The sequence below is a fragment of the Pelobates fuscus genome, chromosome 6 (genome assembly GCF_036172605.1).
Source record: "Pelobates fuscus isolate aPelFus1 chromosome 6, aPelFus1.pri, whole genome shotgun sequence".
In the NCBI taxonomy this organism is placed as follows: domain Eukaryota; kingdom Metazoa; phylum Chordata; class Amphibia; order Anura; family Pelobatidae; genus Pelobates; species Pelobates fuscus.
Genome location: NC_086322.1, coordinates 3,233,743 through 3,254,469, shown reverse-complemented (window position 1 = coordinate 3,254,469; position 20,727 = coordinate 3,233,743). Strand labels below are relative to the sequence as shown.

General features: G+C 43.5%; 1 protein-coding gene across 1 annotated transcript in view; it reads left to right on the top strand.

Moving 5' to 3' along the window:
• TTC31 (tetratricopeptide repeat domain 31) overlaps nucleotides 1-20,727 on the top strand; it is a 96,041-nt gene that overhangs the window by 4,529 nt on the left and 70,785 nt on the right. The window contains exons 2-3 of the mRNA XM_063457504.1: nucleotides 10,889-10,975; nucleotides 12,369-12,565. Of these exons, the coding sequence (XP_063313574.1) occupies nucleotides 10,972-10,975; nucleotides 12,369-12,565 (201 nt within the window). The 5' untranslated portion in view covers nucleotides 10,889-10,971. The remainder of the gene's footprint in view (nucleotides 1-10,888; nucleotides 10,976-12,368; nucleotides 12,566-20,727) is intronic.

The window sequence follows — 20,727 nt, the reverse complement described above, 5'->3', positions numbered from 1 at the left end:
TGGCGGTGTATGAGTGCGGGAATTATTGATCCATCATGGCGGTGTATGAGTGCGGGATTTATTTATCCATCATGGCGGTGTATGAGCGCGGGATTTATTTATCCATCATGGCGGTGTATGAGTGCGGGAATTATTGATCCATCATGGCGGTGTATGAGCGTGGGATTTATTGATCCATCATGGCGGTGTATGAGCGTGGGATTTATTTATCCATCATGGCGGTGTATTTGTGCGGGAATTGTTGATCCATCATGGTGGTGTATGAGCGTGGAATTTATTGATCCATCATGGCGGTGTATGAGTGCGGGATTTATTGATCCATCATGGCGGTGTATGAGTGCGGGAATTATTGATCCATCATGGCGGTGTATGAGCGTGGGATTTATTTATCCATCATGGCGGTGTATGAGTGCGGGAATTATTGATCCATCATGGCGGTGTATGAGCGCGGGATTTATTGATCCATCATGGCGGTGTATGAGCGTGGGATTTATTCATCCATCATGGCGGTGTATGAGCGCGGGATTTATTTATCCATAGTGGCGGTGTATGAGCGCGGGATTTATTCATCCATCATGGCGGTGTATGAGTGCGGGATTTATTGATCCATCATGGCGGTGTATGAGCGTGGGATTTATTGATCCATCATGGCGGTGTATGAGTGTGGGATTTATTGATCCATCATGGCGGTGGATGAGTGTGGGAATTATTGATCCATCATGGCGGTGTATGAGCGTGGGATTTATTTATCCATCATGGCGGTGTATGAGCGTGGGATTTATTGATCCATCATGGCGGTGTATGAGTGCGGGAATTATTGATCCATCGTGGCGGTGTATGAGTGCGGGAATTATTGATCCATCGTGGCGGTGTATGAGTGCGGGAATTATTGATCCATTATGGCGGTGTATGAGCGTGGGATTTATTTATCCATCATGGCGGTGTATGAGCGTGGGATTTATTTATCCATCATGGCGGTGTATGAGCGTGGGATTTATTGATCCATCATGGCGGCGTATGAGCGTGGGATTTATTTATCCATCATGGCGGCGTATGAGCGCGGGATTTATTGATCCATCATGGCGGTGTATGAGCGTGGAATTTATTGATCCATCATGGTGGTGTATGAGCGCGGGATTTATTTATCCATCATGGCGGTCGGTGTATGAGTGTGGGAATTATTGATCCATCATGGCGGTCGGTGTATGAGTGTGGGAATTATTGATCAATCATGGCGGTGTATGAGTGCGGGAATTATTGATCCATCATGGCGGTGTATGAGTGCGGGAATTATTGATCCATCATGGCGGTGTATGAGTGCGGGAATTATTGATCCATCATGGCGGTGTATGAGTGCGGGATTTATTTATCCATCATGGCGGTGTATGAGCGCGGGATTTATTTATCCATCATGGCGGTGTATGAGTGCGGGAATTATTGATCCATCATGGCGGTGTATGAGCGTGGGATTTATTGATCCATCATGGCGGTGTATGAGCGTGGGATTTATTTATCCATCATGGCGGTGTATTTGTGCGGGAATTGTTGATCCATCATGGTGGTGTATGAGCGTGGAATTTATTGATCCATCATGGCGGTGTATGAGTGCGGGATTTATTGATCCATCATGGCGGTGTATGAGTGCGGGAATTATTGATCCATCATGGCGGTGTATGAGCGTGGGATTTATTTATCCATCATGGCGGTGTATGAGTGCGGGAATTGTTGATCCATCATGGCGGTGTATGAGCGTGGAATTTATTGATCCATCATGGCAGTGTATGAGTGCGGGATTTATTGATCCATCATGGCGGTGTATGAGTGTGGGATTTATTGATCCATCATGGCGGTGTATGAGCGTGGGATTTATTGATCCATCATGGCGGTGTATGAGTGCGGCATTTATTGATCCATCATTGCGGTGTATGAGTGCGGCATTTATTGATCCATCATGGCGGTGTATGAGTGCGGGATTTATTGATCCATCATGGCGGTGTATGAGTGCGGGAATTATTGATCCATCATGGCGGTGTATGAGTGTGGGATTTATTTATCCATCATGGCGGTGTATGAGTGTGGGATTTATTTATCCATCATGGCGGTGTATGAGTGTGGGATTTATTGATCCAATGCGAATGCTGGGTTTTATTTGTGTAGAGTAGCTGTACAAGAATTTGGGGTTTATTTGTTCCGGGAAGCTGTTTTAAATGGTGCGATGAATTTATTTATCATGGCAGTAGATGAATGTGGAGTGTATTTATCCATTGTGGCGGCGTATTTATTCAGAGAAGCTGTGTGTGAATGTATTTGGCGTATTTATTCAGAGAAGCTGTGTGTGAATGTATTTGGCGTATTTATTCAGAGAAGCTGTGTGTGAATGTAATTGGCGTACTTATTCAGAGAAGCTGTGTGTGAATGTATTTGGCGTATTTATTCAGAGAAGCTGTGTGTGAATATATTTGGCGTATTTATTCAGAGAAGCTGTGTGTGAATGTGGCGGCGTATTTGTTTAGAGAAGCTGTGTGTGAATGTGGCGGCGTATTTGTTTAGAGAAGCTGTGTGTGAATGTGGTGGCGTATTTGTTTAGAGAAGCTGTGTGTGAATGTGGGGGTATATTTGTTTAGAGAAGCTGTGTGTGAATGTGGGGGTATATTTGTTTAGAGAAGCTGTGTGTGAATGTGGGGGTATATTTGTTTAGAGAAGCTGTGTGTGAATGTATTTGGTGTATTTATTCAGAGAAGCTGTGTGTGAATGTGGGGGTATATTTGTTTAGAGAAGCTGTGTGTGAGTGTGGGGTTGTATACAGATTTTTAGCTACCTCCCAATTCGACAACTTTTGAGTACAGGAAACAGAGGCCTTGATAGTTACCCTAAGTGTGAGGGCCACCTGATGGACCCTTCACAAGCCCGTGGCAGCCTTACCGTTGGGACTTCTGCCCATGCCCACAACTGGGTTCAATTAAAGAAAACACTGCCAGCCCAGTGCTAGGAACGACATGTCCCGGTTGTTCGGTGATTTAAAATTCACATTCCCGGTACTACAAGGAATGATAAGGGTGAATGACGGACAGAGTACACATAGACCTCAATGGTGGCATGATTTAAAAAACCAATCACAGACGTACAGTGACCGTTCCATGGATAAAGTGACTGGAGTCAGATTAAATGAAATGATAACTATACTTAAATAATTAACCACATACATAATTACTGGGGGAGATTCTACAAACCCAGAGATGGGTTCTGAGTCAGATCATACATAATTACAGTGAGTGTTAACTGAATCCAGTGACGGGTTCTGAGAGATTAAATGAGATTATAAATAATTACAGTGAGTATTAACTGCATCCAGTGACGGGTTCTGAGAGATTAAATGAGATTATAAATAATTACAGTGAGTATTAACTGCATCCAGTGACGGGTTCTGAGAGATTAAATGAGATTATAAATAATTACAGTGAGTGTTAACTGAATCCAGTGACTAGTTCTGAGAGATTAAATGAGATTATAAATAATTACAGTGAGTATTAACTGAATCCAGTGACGGGTTCTGAGAGATTAAATGAGATTATAAATAATTACAGTGAGTATTAACTGCATCCAGTGACGGGTTCTGAGAGATTAAATGAGATTATAAATAATTACAGTGAGTATTAACAGAATCCAGTGACGGGTTCTGAGAGATTAAATGAGATTATAAATAATTACAGTGAGTATTAACTGCATCCAGTGACGGGTTCTGAGAGATTAAATGAGATTATAAATAATTACAGTGAGTGTTAACTGAATCCAGTGACGGGTTCTGAGAGATTAAATGAGATTATAAATAATTACAGTGAGTATTAACTGAATCCAGTGACGGGTTCTGAGAGATTAAATGAGATTATAAATAATTACAGTGAGTATTAACTGAATGCAGTGACGGGTTCTGAGAGATTAAATGAGATTATAAATAATTACAGTGAGTATTAACTGAATCCAGTGACTGGTTCTGAGAGATTAAATGAGATTATAAATAATTACAGTGAGTGGTAACTGCATCCAGTGACGGGTTCTGAGAGATTAAATGAGATTATAAATAATTACAGTGAGTGTTAACTGAATCCAGTGACTGGTTCTGAGAGATTAAATGAGATTATAAATAATTACAGTGAGTATTAACTGAATCCAGTGACGGGTTCTGAGAGATTAAATGAGATTATAAATAATTACAGTGAGTATTAACAGAATCCAGTGACGGGTTCTGAGAGATTAAATGAGATTATAAATAATTACAGTGAGTATTAACTGCATCCAGTGACGGGTTCTGAGAGATTAAATGAGATTATAAATAATTACAGTGAGTGTTAACTGAATCCAGTGACGGGTTCTGAGAGATTAAATGAGATTATAAATAATTACAGTGAGTATTAACAGAATCCAGTGACTAGTTCTGAGAGATTAAATGAGATTATAAATAATTACAGTGAGTATTAACTGAATCCAGTGACGGGTTCTGAGAGATTAAATGAGATTATAAATAATTACAGTGAGTATTAACTGCATCCAGTGACGGGTTCTGAGAGATTAAATGAGATTATAAATAATTACAGTGAGTGTTAACTGAATCCAGTGACGGGTTCTGAGAGATTAAATGAGATTATAAATAATTACAGTGAGTATTAACAGAATCCAGTGACGGGTTCTGAGAGATTAAATGAGATTATAAATAATTACAGTGAGTATTAACTGCATCCAGTGACGGGTTCTGAGAGATTAAATGAGATTATAAATAATTACAGTGAGTGTTAACTGAATCCAGTGACGGGTTCTGAGAGATTAAATGAGATTATAAATAATTACAGTGAGTATTAACTGAATCCAGTGACGGGTTCTGAGAGATTAAATGAGATTATAAATAATTACAGTGAGTATTAACTGAATGCAGTGGCGGGTTCTGAGAGATTAAATGAGATTATAAATAATTACAGTGAGTATTAACTGAATCCAGTGACTGGTTCTGAGAGATTAAATGAGATTATAAATAATTACAGTGAGTGGTAACTGCATCCAGTGACGGGTTCTGAGAGATTAAATGAGATTATAAATAATTACAGTGAGTGTTAACTGAATCCAGTGACTGGTTCTGAGAGATTAAATGAGATTATAAATAATTACAGTGAGTATTAACTGAATCCAGTGACGGGTTCTGAGAGATTAAATGAGATTATAAATAATTACAGTGTGTATTAACAGAATCCAGTGACGGGTTCTGAGAGATTAAATGAGATTATAAATAATTACAGTGAGTATTAACTGCATCCAGTGACGGGTTCTGAGAGATTAAATGAGATTATAAATAATTACAGTGAGTGTTAACTGAATCCAGTGACGGGTTCTGAGAGATTAAATGAGATTATAAATAATTACAGTGAGTATTAACAGAATCCAGTGACTAGTTCTGAGAGATTAAATGAGATTATAAATAATTACAGTGAGTATTAACTGAATCCAGTGACGGGTTCTGAGAGATTAAATGAGATTATAAATAATTACAGTGAGTATTAACTGCATCCAGTGACGGGTTCTGAGAGATTAAATGAGATTATAAATAATTACAGTGAGTGTTAACTGAATCCAGTGACGGGTTCTGAGAGATTAAATGAGATTATAAATAATTACAGTGAGTATTAACTGAATCCAGTGACGGGTTCTGAGAGATTAAATGAGATTATAAATAATTACAGTGAGTATTAACTGAATGCAGTGACGGGTTCTGAGAGATTAAATGAGATTATAAATAATTACAGTGAGTATTAACTGAATCCAGTGACTGGTTCTGAGAGATTAAATGAGATTATAAATAATTACAGTGAGTGGTAACTGCATCCAGTGACGGGTTCTGAGAGATTAAATGAGATTATACATAATTACAGTGAGTGTTAACTGAATCCAGTGACTGGTTCTGAGAGATTAAATGAGATTATAAATAATTACAGTGAGTATTAACTGAATCCAGTGACGGGTTCTGAGAGATTAAATGAGATTATAAATAATTACAGTGAGTATTAACAGAATCCAGTGACGGGTTCTGAGAGATTAAATGAGATTATAAATAATTACAGTGAGTATTAACTGCATCCAGTGACGGGTTCTGAGAGATTAAATGAGATTATAAATAATTACAGTGAGTGTTAACTGAATCCAGTGACGGGTTCTGAGAGATTAAATGAGATTATAAATAATTACAGTGAGTATTAACAGAATCCAGTGACTAGTTCTGAGAGATTAAATGAGATTATAAATAATTACAGTGAGTATTAACTGAATCCAGTGACGGGTTCTGAGAGATTAAATGAGATTATAAATAATTACAGTGAGTATTAACTGCATCCAGTGACGGGTTCTGAGAGATTAAATGAGATTATAAATAATTACAGTGAGTGTTAACTGAATCCAGTGACGGGTTCTGAGAGATTAAATGAGATTATAAATAATTACAGTGAGTATTAACAGAATCCAGTGACGGGTTCTGAGAGATTAAATGAGATTATAAATAATTACAGTGAGTATTAACTGTATCCAGTGACGGGTTCTGAGAGATTAAATGAGATTAGAAATAATTACAGTGAGTATTAACTGAATCCAGTGACGGGTTCTGAGAGATTAAATGAGATTATAAATAATTACAGTGAGTGTTAACTGAATCCAGTGACGGGTTCTGAGAGATTAAATGAGATTATAAATAATTACAGTGAGTATTAACTGAATCCAGTGACGGGTTCTGAGAGATTAAATGAGATTATAAATAATTACAGTGAGTATTAACTGAATGCAGTGACGGGTTCTGAGAGATTAAATGAGATTATAAATAATTACAGTGAGTATTAACTGAATCCAGTGACTGGTTCTGAGAGATTAAATGAGATTATAAATAATTACAGTGAGTGGTAACTGCATTCAATGACGGGTTCTGAGAGATTAAATGAGATTATAAATAATTACAGTGAGTGTTAACTGAATCCAGTGACTGGTTCTGAGAGATTAAATGAGATTATAAATAATTACAGTGAGTATTAACTGAATCCAGTGACGGGTTCTGAGAGATTAAATGAGATTATAAATAATTACAGTGAGTATTAACAGAATCCAGTGACGGGTTCTGAGAGATTAAATGAGATTATAAATAATTACAGTGAGTATTAACTGCATCCAGTTACGGGTTCTGAGAGATTAAATGAGATTATAAATAATTACAGTGAGTGTTAACTGAATCCAGTGACGGGTTCTGAGAGATTAAATGAGATTATAAATAATTACAGTGAGTATTAACAGAATCCAGTGACGGGTTCTGAGAGATTAAATGAGATTATAAATAATTACAGTGAGTGTTAACTGAATCCAGTGACGGGTTCTGAGAGATTAAATGAGATTATAAATACATATAAATAATTACAGTGAGTATTAACTGAATCCAGTGACGGGTTCTGAGAGATTAAATGAGATTATAAATAATTACAGTGAGTATTAACGGAATCCAGTGACGGGTTCTGAGAGATTAAATGAGATTATAAATAGTTACAGTGAGTATTAACTGCATCCAGTGACGGGTTCTGAGAGATTAAATGAGATTATAAATAATTACAGTGAGTATTAACAGAATCCAGTGACGGGTTCTGAGAGATTAAATGAGATTATAAATAATTACAGTGAGTATTAACTGAATCCAGTGACGGGTTCTGAGAGATTAAATGAGATTATAAATAATTACAGTGAGTATTAACTGCATCCAGTGACTGGTTCTGAGAGATTAAATGAGATTATAAATAATTACAGTGAGTATTAACTGAATCCAGTGACGGGTTCTGAGAGATTAAATGAGATTATAAATACATATAAATAATTACAGTGAGTATTAACTGCATCCAGTGACTGGTTCTGAGAGATTAAATGAGATTATAAATAATTACAGTGAGTATTAACTGAATCCAGTGACGGGTTCTGAGAGATTAAATGAGATTATAAATAATTACAGTGAGTATTAACTGCATCCAGTGACGGGTTCTGAGAGATTAAATGAGATTATAAATAATTACAGTGAGTATTAACTGTATCCAGTGACGGGTTCTGAGAGATTAAATGAGATTATAAATAATTACAGTGAGTATTAACTGAATCCAGTGACGGGTTCTGAGAGATTAAATGAGATTATAAATAATTACAGTGAGTATTAACTGCATCCAGTGACGGGTTCTGAGAGATTAAATGAGATTATAAATACATATAAATAATTACAGTGAGTATTAACTGAATCCAGTGACGGGTTCTGAGAGATTAAATGAGATTATAAATAATTACAGTGAGTATTAACTGCATCCAGTGACGGGTTCTGAGAGATTAAATGAGATTATAAATACATATAAATAATTACAGTGAGTATTAACTGAATCCAGTGACGGGTTCTGAGAGATTAAATGAGATTATAAATAATTACAGTGAGTATTAACTGCATCCAGTGACGGGTTCTGAGAGATTAAATGAGATTATAAATAATTACAGTGATTATTTACAGAATCCAGTGACGGGTTCTGAGATATTAAATGAGATTATAAATAATTACAGTGCGTATTAACTGAATCCAGTGACGGGTTCTGAGATATTAAATGAGATTATAAATAATTACAGTGAGTATTAACTGAATCCAGTGACGGGTTCTGAGATATTAAATGAGATTATAAATACATATAAATAATTACAGTGAGTATTAACTGAATCCAGTGACGGGTTCTGAGATATTAAATGAGATTATAAATAATTACAGTGAGTATTAACAGAATCCAGTGACAGGTTCTGAGAGATTAAATGAGATTATAAATAATTACAGTGAGTATTAACTGAATCCAGTGACGGGTTCTGAGAGATTAAATGAGATTATAAATAATTACAGTGAGTGTTAGCTGCATCCAGTGACGGGTTCTGAGAGATTAAATGAGATTATAAATAATTACAGTGAGTATTAACTGCATCCAGTGACGGGTTCTGAGAGATTAAATGAGATAATAAATAATTACAGTGAGTATTAACTGAATCCAGTGACGGGTTCTGAGAGATTAAATGAGATTATAAATAATTACAGTGAGTATTAATGGAATCCAGTGACGGGTTCTGAGAGATTAAATTAGATTATAAATAATTACAGTGAGTATTAACTGCATCCAGTGACGGGTTCTGAGAGATTAAATGAGATTATAAATAATTACAGTGAGTATTAACTGCATCCAGTGACAGGTTCTGAGAGATTAAATGAGATTATAAATAATTACAGTGAGTATTAACTGAATCCAGTGACGGGTTCTGAGAGATTAAATGAGATTATAAATAATTACAGTGAGTATTAACTGAATCCAGTGACGGGTTCTGAGAGATTAAATGAGATATAAATACATATAAATAATTACAGTGAGTATTAACTGAATCCAGTGACGGGTTCTGAGAGATTAAATGAGATTATAAATAATTACAGTGAGTATTAACTGCATCCAGTGACGGGTTCTGAGAGATTAAATGAGATTATAAATAATTACAGTGAGTATTAACTGAATCCAGTGACGGGTTCTGAGAGATTAAATGAGATTATAAATAATTACAGTGAGTATTAATGGAATCCAGTGACGGGTTCTGAGAGATTAAATTAGATTATAAATAATTACAGTTAGTATTAACTGAATCCAGTGACGGGTTCTGAGAGATTAAATGAGATTATAAATAATTACAGTGAGTATTAACTGAATCCAGTGACGGGTTCTGAGAGATTAAATGAGATTATAAATACATATAAATAATTACAGTGAGTGTTAACTGAATCCAGTGACGGGTTCTGAGAGATTAAATGAGATTATAAATAATTACAGTGAGTATTAACTGAATCCAGTGACGGGTTCTGAGAGATTAAATGAGATTATAAATAATTACAGTGAGTATTAACTGAATCCAGTGACGGGTTCTGAGAGATTAAATGAGATTATAAATAATTACAGTGAGTATTAACTGCATCCAGTGACGGGTTCTGAGAGATTAAATGAGATTATAAATAATTACAGTGAGTATTAACTGCATCCAGTGACAGGTTCTGAGAGATTAAATGAGATTATAAATAATTACAGTGAGTATTAACTGAATCCAGTGACGGGTTCTGAGAGATTAAATGAGATTATAAATACATATAAATAATTACAGTGATTATTAACTGAATCCAGTGACGGGTTCTGAGAGATTAAATGAGATTATAAATAATTACAGTGAGTATTAATGGAATCCAGTGATATGCGGCTGTTATCCCAGTGCATGGTACTTTTCCATTAATATTTCTGGGCATTCCATACACTGCAGCAATAATCTCATTTAATCTGGCTCTTTGAAGCGGCGGCTGTGGAATACCCTTGGTAATTATTGATGCATGTTGTTTTTAATTTACTGCAAATTGTTGTCCCCCCCCGCCCCCCACCATTATTTGTCTGTTGGCTTTCAATACTTCTCTCCCTGGTCCTGGCATCATGTTCAAAGAGCAGGCATGTGAAAACTGTTTAAATTGGGGATAAGTATTCTAAACTTGGCATGCCATTGTAGAGATTATGTTGCTATTAGTCTTATTAATTGATCCAGGCGATACCAATATGGGCGACACCGAGTCTAGGCGATACCGATATGGGTCTCTCTGAGTCCACATGATACCAGTATTTTTCCAGACTGCTTAAGTGGTTTAACATAGACGGCATGCACAGCCGTAGCAGTAAAACCTCAACGCAGCATGCTGTCCTTTAGGGTAGTTACGGTCTGCTACTTTGACACTGGCCCCTCATCCAATAATAGTACTTGCTAGTTTAACAATGTTCTGTGGTTTGTTTTGCAGGTTGGCTTACAATATTTATTATGCTTCCAGTGGATCCTGTGTCTGTATAGTCAGTGAGCGGTGCACCTCTCGGACGCGTAGAGATGGGTAAGTGCTCCTGTAATCCCACTCATTGTTTACTGTTTATAAATGTTTATAAACGAACACTATAGCATTAGGGAAACAAACATGTACACCTACATACTTCCTATAGAGATTACTGGGCTCCCCCTTGTGAGCTTTCAAAAAGCAGTTGTACTTACCTTATTTTACCTGGCTAGCCAACCTCCGTGCTGCTTCCCTGCTGAGATCATCAGTGACTGTGATCTCAGCCAGTCATCGCTACAGGAAAGCATTGGGAGGCTCGTAATTTGGCAAATCTGTTCATAGGTGCTCAGTGACTGCCCAAGTGACTGACTGACTGTCCGGGTGAGTGACTGACTGACTGTCCGGGTGAGTGACTGACTGACTGTCCGGGTGAGTGACTGACTGACTGTCCGGGTGAGTGACTGACTGACTGTCCGGGTGAGTGACTGACTGACTGTCCGGGTGAGTGACTGACTGACTGTCCGGGTGAGTGACTGACTGACTGTCCGGGTGAGTGACTGACTGACTGTCCGGGTGAGTGACTGACTGACTGTCCGGGTGAGTGACTGACTGACTGTCCAGGTGAGTGACTGACTGACTGTCCGGGTGAGTGACTGACTGACTGTCCGGGTGAGTGACTGACTGACTGCCCGGGTGAGTGACTGCCCGGGTGAGTGACTGCCCGGGTGAGTGACTGCCCGGGTGAGTGACTGCCCGGGTGAGTGACTGCCCGGGTGAGTGACTGCCCGGGTGAGTGACTGCCCGGGTGAGTGACTGCCCGGGTGAGTGACTGCCCGGGTGAGTGACTGCCCGGGTGAGTGACTGCCCGGGTGAGTGACTGCCCGGGTGAGTGACTGCCCGGGTGAGTGACTGCCCGGGTGAGTGACTGACTGACTGCCCGGGTGAGTGACTGACTGACTGCCCGGGTGAGTGACTGACTGACTGCCCGGGTGAGTGACTGACTGACTGCCCGGGTGAGTGACTGACTGTCTGTCCGGGTGAGTGACTGACTGTCTGTCTGTCCGGGTGAGTGACTGACTGTCTGTCTGTCCGGGTGAGTGACTGACTGTCTGTCTGTCCGGGTGAGTGAGTGACTGTCTGTCTGTCCGGGTGAGTGAGTGACTGTCTGTCTGTCCTGGTGAGTGAGTGACTGACTGTCTGTCCTGGTGAGTGACTGACTGATTGCCCGTGTGAGTGACTGTCTGAGTGATAGCCACTAGAGGTGGCATTAGGCAGCAATATAAACACTGCTTAGCCTGCAGAGATGGGGCTACATTAAACCATAGTGGTTCTGGTGGCTATAATGTCCCTTTTCTGTGTAGGCAGCAGTTGGATTCCATGCTTGCTTTCTTATCTGCCGTTTGTATCCTGCAGGCAGCAGAGGTTCTAATGATGTTTTGCTGTTTCCCAGTAGATTCAGATGACGACAGTTTTGCAGATGAGTATTATTATTATAATAGATGTGATGGGTATGATGATGACGATGAAGAAGAGGATAGAAGTTTCGATGACAGCTCTAGCTTGCAGACGTTTTTACGTCTGCGTTCATCCCTTCTTTGCCCCAATCAGCTGAGTTATAAGTGGCCTGTCCCCACTCCAATTACACAAGAGGTGAGTAACTGCTATATGGGAACATAATGTGCGACAGAAGGTCATCACTGGCGTTGGGAGGAAGATTGATGGGTGAGGGGGAAGACTGATGGGTGAGGGGGAAGGTGAAATTGTTTGAATATTACATTCTGTTTGTGATTGTTGGGAAGATGGGGTGCTGTGCCAGGCGATTGACGGGAATTGGATGACGGGTGGTAACATCAGGTGCTGTGTGGGAAGAGTGACCAACCGCGGGTTGGGTAGGAAGATGGGGTTCTGTGCAGGAAGACTGACGAATCTGGGTTTTGGTAGGAAGATGGGATTCTGTGCTTGGGCTTTTTGGTAGATTAAGGAGCAGTTAATAAAGAGGGGTTGTGTTTGATGGAGAAGATGGAGGACGTTGTGTAAGGTTAGATTCTCAATGTATTATGTTGTGTTTGATGGAGAATGTAGCGGGCCTGGGTAAACCGGCTGGTTAACCACGCTATTAATGTACTAAGAGACCCATTTCCCCCAGTGACTGGACGACACACGGTTCCAGGGGTACAACATCTGACAATCTTTATTTTGGCACGCAGCTTTTTATGGGGTCTCCATCCAACACAACACAAATCCCAGGCAGGGATGCCAACACATTACATAGAGGGGGGTAAACTTTGGGGCTCGGCACACCGGGCAGGGAAGGTTTCCCACAGGTAAAACATATATCGTTAAGGTGTACAGAGTCCGAGATACCAGCGTCTAAAATCTGGGTCTCGAGGCTCTGTACATCCCTGGAATCAGTTCCACAGCGTTGCTTGGTTTGGTCCGGTGAATTCAAACTTTGCGCCCAAACCAAGCAACAGCCAATCCGCTGAAAGGCACAAAACCAATTCGCGCCAATCAGCGCTCGGAGAGGAGAGGGGTTTCGCCGCCCAATCAGGAGAGAGGGCGCTAAACCCCGTTTGAACGGGCGCTCCTGCTCTGATTTGTTGCCGGCTCCTTGCAGCGACCAATCAGCGCTCCCTCGGACAGACCAACCAGGAGATGGGCACAATCCCAGTTTGAATGGGCGCTTCTCCCATTGGTCGGCACAGACTTCCACGCGGCCATCTGAGAGAGTGCTTTCCTGGGCAGCCACGAGCCTAGCCTCGTAGCTCCCATGTAGGGGTGTAAAGAGTGATTATAGCTCCGTTGGGAGCAGGTAGGACGATCCCAGACACAGGGATTGAAGACAGTGCGTGCAGGCCGGTTTGGGATGCAAATGCTCCCCGTGGTGGGCGTTTGGTAATACAAACCGTCTGTCACCCAGGGGGAAGCACACGCTGCTTGTTTCCCTTGGGGTCTGCGGGTTTCACACCTCGTTAGCGAGGTGTGAACCTTCTAACAACATATTCTAAATGGAGAATCGGGGTGGTCCGGCGCACAGGACTCCGTGCGCCTGAGCACCCTCTGCATGGTTGAAGCTTGCAGTCTGCGGTTTTTAACACCTCGCTAGTGAGGTGTGAACGTTCTTACTAAACATTCTAAATGGGATAGCGGGGTGGTCCGGCGTGTGGTTAAAAAGCAATTTGCAGGATTCAATGTGAAAATCACAGAGAGGGGGAAAATTAACAAGGGAAAACATACATTCCAGGAGAGGACATCCACACATTGGAAAGGGCAGTTCATAGTCAGGCAGCGGTCCTGCCACAGAGGACATGTTGTATAAGGTTAGATTCTCAATGTATTATGTTGTGTTTGATGGAGAAGGTGGAGGACATGTTGTATAAGGTTAGATTATCAATGTATTATGTTGCTGTGGCAAACAAAACCTCGCCACAGGCTTTTGGAGGAGCTTGCCAGCCTCCTGCCCCAGGACTATAGACCCCTGCAAAAGACCTGGCTAAAATATTTTAAAAAGGCTCTGTTCGTGCAATTGGGACTATATGGTTCGGTTCCCGAACAGCCGCACGAACCAGAGACCACCCGGGAGCTTGTTAAACCCCACTAACACTTGGTAACGATTCTAACCGCAGCATTCTAATTGTTTGTCTGGGTGGCTGCTGTTCGCATGAACGACCATGAGGTGGCGGCCATCTTGAACGCAGGCATCTGTGTTTGGTTGTCGAGTTCCTGGAACTAAAATCGGACACAGAAACAACCGAACACCGCGGAACTTCCATAATCGCCTGCATTCATTTCTATACAACTTAGAATAGCACTGTTCGGTGGAATCGTTCGTCTGGATGAGGGGAACAAGCTCCAGGGTAAGAACATTGACTCTGTTCGTTCGTTTGTTCGGTTTTTAAACTACGGAACCAGACCGACTGCAAGCCTTGATTCTCTGGAACTGTTTTGGGTATGGGACCATGCGTGCGTTCTGTCAAATGATGACTTCCAGGAAATTCCTGAAACCCTGAACCGATCTGAGTGATTTTTGGATATGTTGGTCACCCAGAACAGGGCTATCAGGGGATGTAACTTTTGTCGGGGTAGCAGATTTAAAGACATACACTGTAGCGGAGAGCTGATTTCTCGCAGCTATTCTCCACTTAAGATCTTAGGGAGGCTCAGGAACAAGTCATTAGTAAATCCACAGCAGAGTTTCCAGCAGGTAAAAAGGTACAGCAATATCCCCACAGCACTCCCAATAACTGGACGACACACAGTTTCAGGAGTAGAACTGACAATCGTTTATTCCAAGGTTTCTTATAAAGCCTGCTCCCATGCAAGGGAGGGATTCACATTAATTAGGACAGTAACCAATACAGTGCTTGTTACCTCCCACACCTCTCCTCCCCTCAGAGTGACTCATAATCCCCTTAACTTATACAGTAATTTACCCCAAACCTGGATGTACCCCTAAACCATCACATAACATTAATATTAGGGTACCGCTAGGTAGCCCTGATCTGGGTGACTATTATATCCAAAATTCACCCAGATCGGACCAGTGGTTCGGTAGTTACGTGGAGGTGAAGTTTGACCGACCGCACACGAGTTGGTATCCGAAAAGGGTTCCATAAGATTTGGCCCTGCGGTCGGTCTCCGTTCGGCAGTTAAAACATACTTTTACAATTGCCATCCATACTTCCATCCGCCTAGATATTGGTTCCCTCATTCGGTACTTTGTTTCTACCGAATGGGGATTCGTTAGGACTCTCCGTTCGGTAGTTACGGAGCTCTGGAGGTCTCAGCGGTGTTCGGTTGTTTGAGTGTCCGATTTGAGTTCCAGACACTCGACGACCAAACACCGCTGAGATTTTCATGCGTAAGATGGCCGCCGCCACATGTACGCATGCCGAATGGCGGCCACCCAGATACAATCCTAACGAGCTTGTTAACTTGCGGTTTAGGAAATATGTGAACCTTAATTGCTAACACACTTCTCTCTGGGGTGGTCCCTCCGTTCGGTAGTTTCCATATGCATATTGTACGGATGGAAGCTACCGAATAGCATACAATTCACACAGAAAACATACGAATAGGAAAATTAACACAGGAAAAATATACCGAATACAGTCACACAGGCATGTTACAGGACAGGCTTACTGCATTCCGCTACACTGCTCCCCCTTGCCCACAAGCCGGCATACACAGTCTGATCCCATACGGATCGGCTTGGGGATGACAGGGGTGCTCACGGATCATTTCTCCAGATCAGTTTGTCGTGACAACCCGTCGGCGTTTCCATTTTGCTTACCCGGGCGGTACTGAATGTTAAAGTCAAAAGGCTGCAGCGCCAAACTCCAGCGCAGCAGCCTGGCATTGTCCTCAGCCACCCGGTTCAGCCAGACTAACGGGTTGTGATCCGTGAGCAGAGAAAAAGCCTGTCCATATAAATAGGGTTGCAATTTCTTCAAGGCCCACACCACAGCCAGGCATTCCTTCTCGATGGCGGCGTAGCTTACTTCCCGGGGTAAAAGTTTGCGACTGATGTAAGCCACGGGGTGTTCTCCGCCATCGGCCCCGACTTGGCTCAGTACTGCCCCCAATCCAAACATAGAAGCGTCTGTGTGAACAAGAAAACGTTTAGTTGGATTGGGAGCGGCCAAGACAGGGGCATTAACAAGTGCATCTTTCAGGTGTTGGAATGCCTGCTCACACTCCGGGGTCCAGGTCACTTGGCGGGGAAGGTTTTTACGGGTCAGGTCAGTGAGGGGTTTGGCCAGGGCACTATAATTGGGGACAAACTTCCGGTAGTACCCTGCTGTCCCTAGGAAGGCTAACACCTGGGTTTTAGTTTTCGGGGTAGGCCACTGTGCTACCGCCTCTACTTTGGCTGGTTCCGGCTTTTGTTTACCACAGCCCACTCTGTGGCCCAGGTACTGTACCTCGGCCATCCCAATGCTACATTTAGCTGGTTTTAAGGTTAAACCAGCATCCCTGATCCTGTCTAGAACCGCTCCTATATGGGCCAAGTGCTCCTGCCAGGTATTGCTAAATATGGCAATATCATCGAGATATGCGCAGGTATAGTCTTGGAACCCATCTAGGAGGCGGTCCACCATCCGCTGGAAGGTAGCCGGCGCGTTTTTCATCCCAAACGGCATGACCTTGAATTGGTACAGGCCGAATGGGGTGACAAAGGCGGACTTAGGGATGGCGTCCGGGGCCAAGGGAATCTGCCAATACCCTTTACACAAATCAATAGTGGTAAGGTATTGACCCCTGGCCATCCGGTCCAGTAACTCATCTATCCTAGGCATCGGGTATGCGTCGGATACTGTCTTCTCATTCAATCTCCTGTAGTCTACGCAAAAGCGGGTCGTGCCGTCCCGTTTTGGTACGAGGACCACTGGAGAAGCCCAGGGGCTATCCGAGGGTTCAATTACTCCTAACTGAATCATCTCCTCAATCTCTTTGCGCATATTCTCCCGTACCGCTTCAGGGATGCGGTACGGAGGCTGGCGCATGGGAAGTTGTCCTGGGGTTTCTACTCGGTGGGTGGCCAGAGAGGTGTATCCAGGTACATTAGAAAAGGTTTCCTGCTTTTCGTGCAGTAGTTGTTGTACCTCGATACGCTCCTGTGGGCTCAACCGATCCCCCAATACAACTGCTCCTAAATCCCCAGCCAGCTGTCCGTCTTCTAACAGATCGGGGAGGGGTAGGCTGTCGCCTTCTTCAGAGGTGGGTGCGCAGATAGCTGTCACCTCCTCTGAACATTCCTGGTAGGGCTTCATCATGTTCACATGGATCATGCGTCGCCCCCCAGTCCCTGCGCAGTGGCCAATTATATAAGTGGTGTCACATCGTTGTTCTACCACTTTATAAGGGCCTTGCCAGGCGGCCTGTAGCTTATCGTGTCGGACAGGTTTTAAAATTAAAACTTTCTGCCCGACCTGAAAGCTACGGTCCCTGGCGCCCCTATCGTACCAGGTGCGCTGACGTGTCTGAGCCGCCTGTAGGTTTTCCTTTACTGTCTTCGTGAGTGCTTCCAGGCGATCTCGGAGGGCCAACACATATGGTACAATAGGGGTGCCGTCGGCGCTACGGTCTCCCTCCCAGTGTTCTCTAATCAAGTCCAGGGGTCCCCTTACTCTCCTCCCGAATAGCAGTTCAAAGGGGGAAAATCCCGTAGATTCTTGCGGCACCTCCCTGTAAGCAAACAGTAGGTGCGGCAGGAATTTTTCCCAGTCTCGGTGGGTCTCTGCGAAGGTTCGGAGCATCTGTTTTAAGGTGCCATTGAACCGTTCGCAGAGCCCATTAGCCTGGGGGTGGTAGGGAGCACTAATTATGGGCTTAACTTTACAAAACTTCCAGAGCTGTTGGGTGACCTCTGCCGTGAACTGAGTGCCCTGATCCGAGATGATCTCCCTTGGTAACCCCATCCGGGAGAAAATCTGCATCAGCGCCTCAGCCACCGTCTCTGCATGTATGTTAGTTAGGGCTACCGCCTCGGGGTAGCGAGTGGCGTAGTCCACTACGGTCAAGATGTACCGTTTGCCCGATGGGCTAGGCTTCCGGAGGGGGCCTACAATATCTACTGCGACCCTATGAAAGGGTTCTTCGATTATGGGTAGTGGGTGCAGCTTAGCCTTACGCCTATCCCCCCTCTTTCCTACCCTCTGGCACGTATCGCAGGTATTACAATATCTGCGCACCTCCTGGCTAATCCCTGGCCAGAAGAAACTTTGGGTCAGCCGATATCTGGTACGACTGACCCCCAAATGTCCGGATAGCGGAATATCGTGCGCTATCCGGAGTAATTCGGTTCGGTACCTCTGGGGTACTACCAGCTGCCTTGCAGCAATGGGGTCTGACCCAGCTATCTGTTTATTCGTCTCTCGGTACAATAACTGTCTGTCCCACACAAATCTTTCTCCCTCCGCCCCCGGTTGGTTAGAGGTGACCTTGTCTCGGTATACTTGTAGGGTAGGGTCAGTGATCACCTCGGCTACAAACTCGTCAGGAGGGGCCCAAGGGATACAGTCTAGGGAAGGGGAGGAATCTCTTACCTGGACCTCAGGCAGTGCGTTGTTGTGCTGGGTGCGGGCCTGTTGCCTGGTGACTACTGGGTGCGCTTCCTCAGTAGTTTGGGGCTCAAATGCGGAGGTGAGTTTGCCCAGATCATTCCCCAGGACCACCTCAGCAGGTAATTGCGGCATTAATCCCACTTCCACATTCCCGAACCCCGCACCCCAATGCAAGTGTACCCTGGCTGTGTCTAGCCGATACACGGCTCCCCCTGCAACCCTGACAGCCACAGTCTTATTAAGTTTGGCCTTGTCAGAAACCAAATGACTTTGAACCAAGGTGATGGTGGCTCCCGAGTCTCTGAGCCCCTGCATAGGCTTCCCTTCTAGGTATACCGTCTGCCTATGGTGCTGTCGATTGTCCGCCTGTGCCTGTAATGGGTTGGCCTCATGCAGCACTTCCCACTGTTCCACAGTCGTGACTGGAACTGCAGAGCTGTAGGGAAGTGGTACCTCGTCCTGGTAGTGGTGCGCTGCTGCTCTCGGTGGTGGTGGTGGAGGCCCTGGTCGGATCCAGGTGGTGCGGTCTCTAGACTGCGGACAATCTCGCTGGAAATGTCCCCACTTCTGGCAGCGGTGGCATTGCACAGAAGCAGGTGTGCGATATCTCGGTTGCGCTGCTGCTGGTGCTGGTGGAGGGAGTTGTCTTGGTGGGGGCTGAGGGTTAGGGGAGAAGGAATTTCCTCCCAGCGGCCGCATGGCAGGTTTAGTACTCACTGCCTTGGTTTGTCTGCGGGCATCCATAAAATCATCTGCCTTTTTGGCAGCCTCGTGAGGGAGGTGGGGTTACGATCCCTCACCCATTCCTGCAGTTCTGCGGATATCCCCTCATAAAACTGTTCCAATAGCAACATTTGTAACAAGTCCTCCATGGACCGCGCTTTACTTGACTGCATCCACCCAAGAGCTGCCCTATCTAGTCGGCAAGCCCACTCTGCGTGCGAGTCTTTGTCAGCCTTTTTCAATTCCCTAAAGCGCCTCCGGTATGCCTCTGGTGTCATTGCATACCGGGCCAGGATAATCTCTTTTACACGGCTATAGTTCCTAATTTCAATGTCTGGTACAGTGCGGTAGGCTTCAGCTGCCCTCCCTGACAGCCGTCCTGCTAATATGGGTACCCACTCTTCCCTTGGTATGTTATGCAGCGTACATAGTCTTTCAAAGTCTTGGAGGAAGGCATCTATATCCTCCTCTGCTTCCACATACGTTTTAAAAGCTTGATAGGGAATTTTGGGCTTACCCTCTTGTGTCACAGCTCCTGCTGCACTTCTTTCCGGTGTTTGTGGTCTCCTTTTGCTCATCACAAACTCCTGCACCTCTGTCATAGTTTTAGAGATGATCTCTGTTGGTGGGTTTTCTCCATAAAAAGCCAGCCTGAATTGTAATTGTCTTTGGAACTCCTCCTGTTCTGTTTCATTTCTTTGTTCCGTGGCCTGGACCTCCTCTGCTCTGTATTCTGCCATTACTTCAGTGATAAGCGTTGCTTTAGATTTGCTGCTGGCTGAAACACCTTTCGCTTCCAGAAGGTCTTTCAATGTGGCTCTCTTTAGAGTAGAAAGGTCAATCTCCATTAATCCTTGTTCCTCTGTGAGTCTGGATCCCAGCGCTGCCAACCAATGTAGCGGAGAGCTGATTTCTCGCAGCTATTCTCCACTTCGGATCCTAGGAAGGCTCAGGAACAAGTCCTTAGTAAATCCACAGCAGAGTTTCCAGCAGGTAAAAAGGTACAGCAATATCCCCACAGCA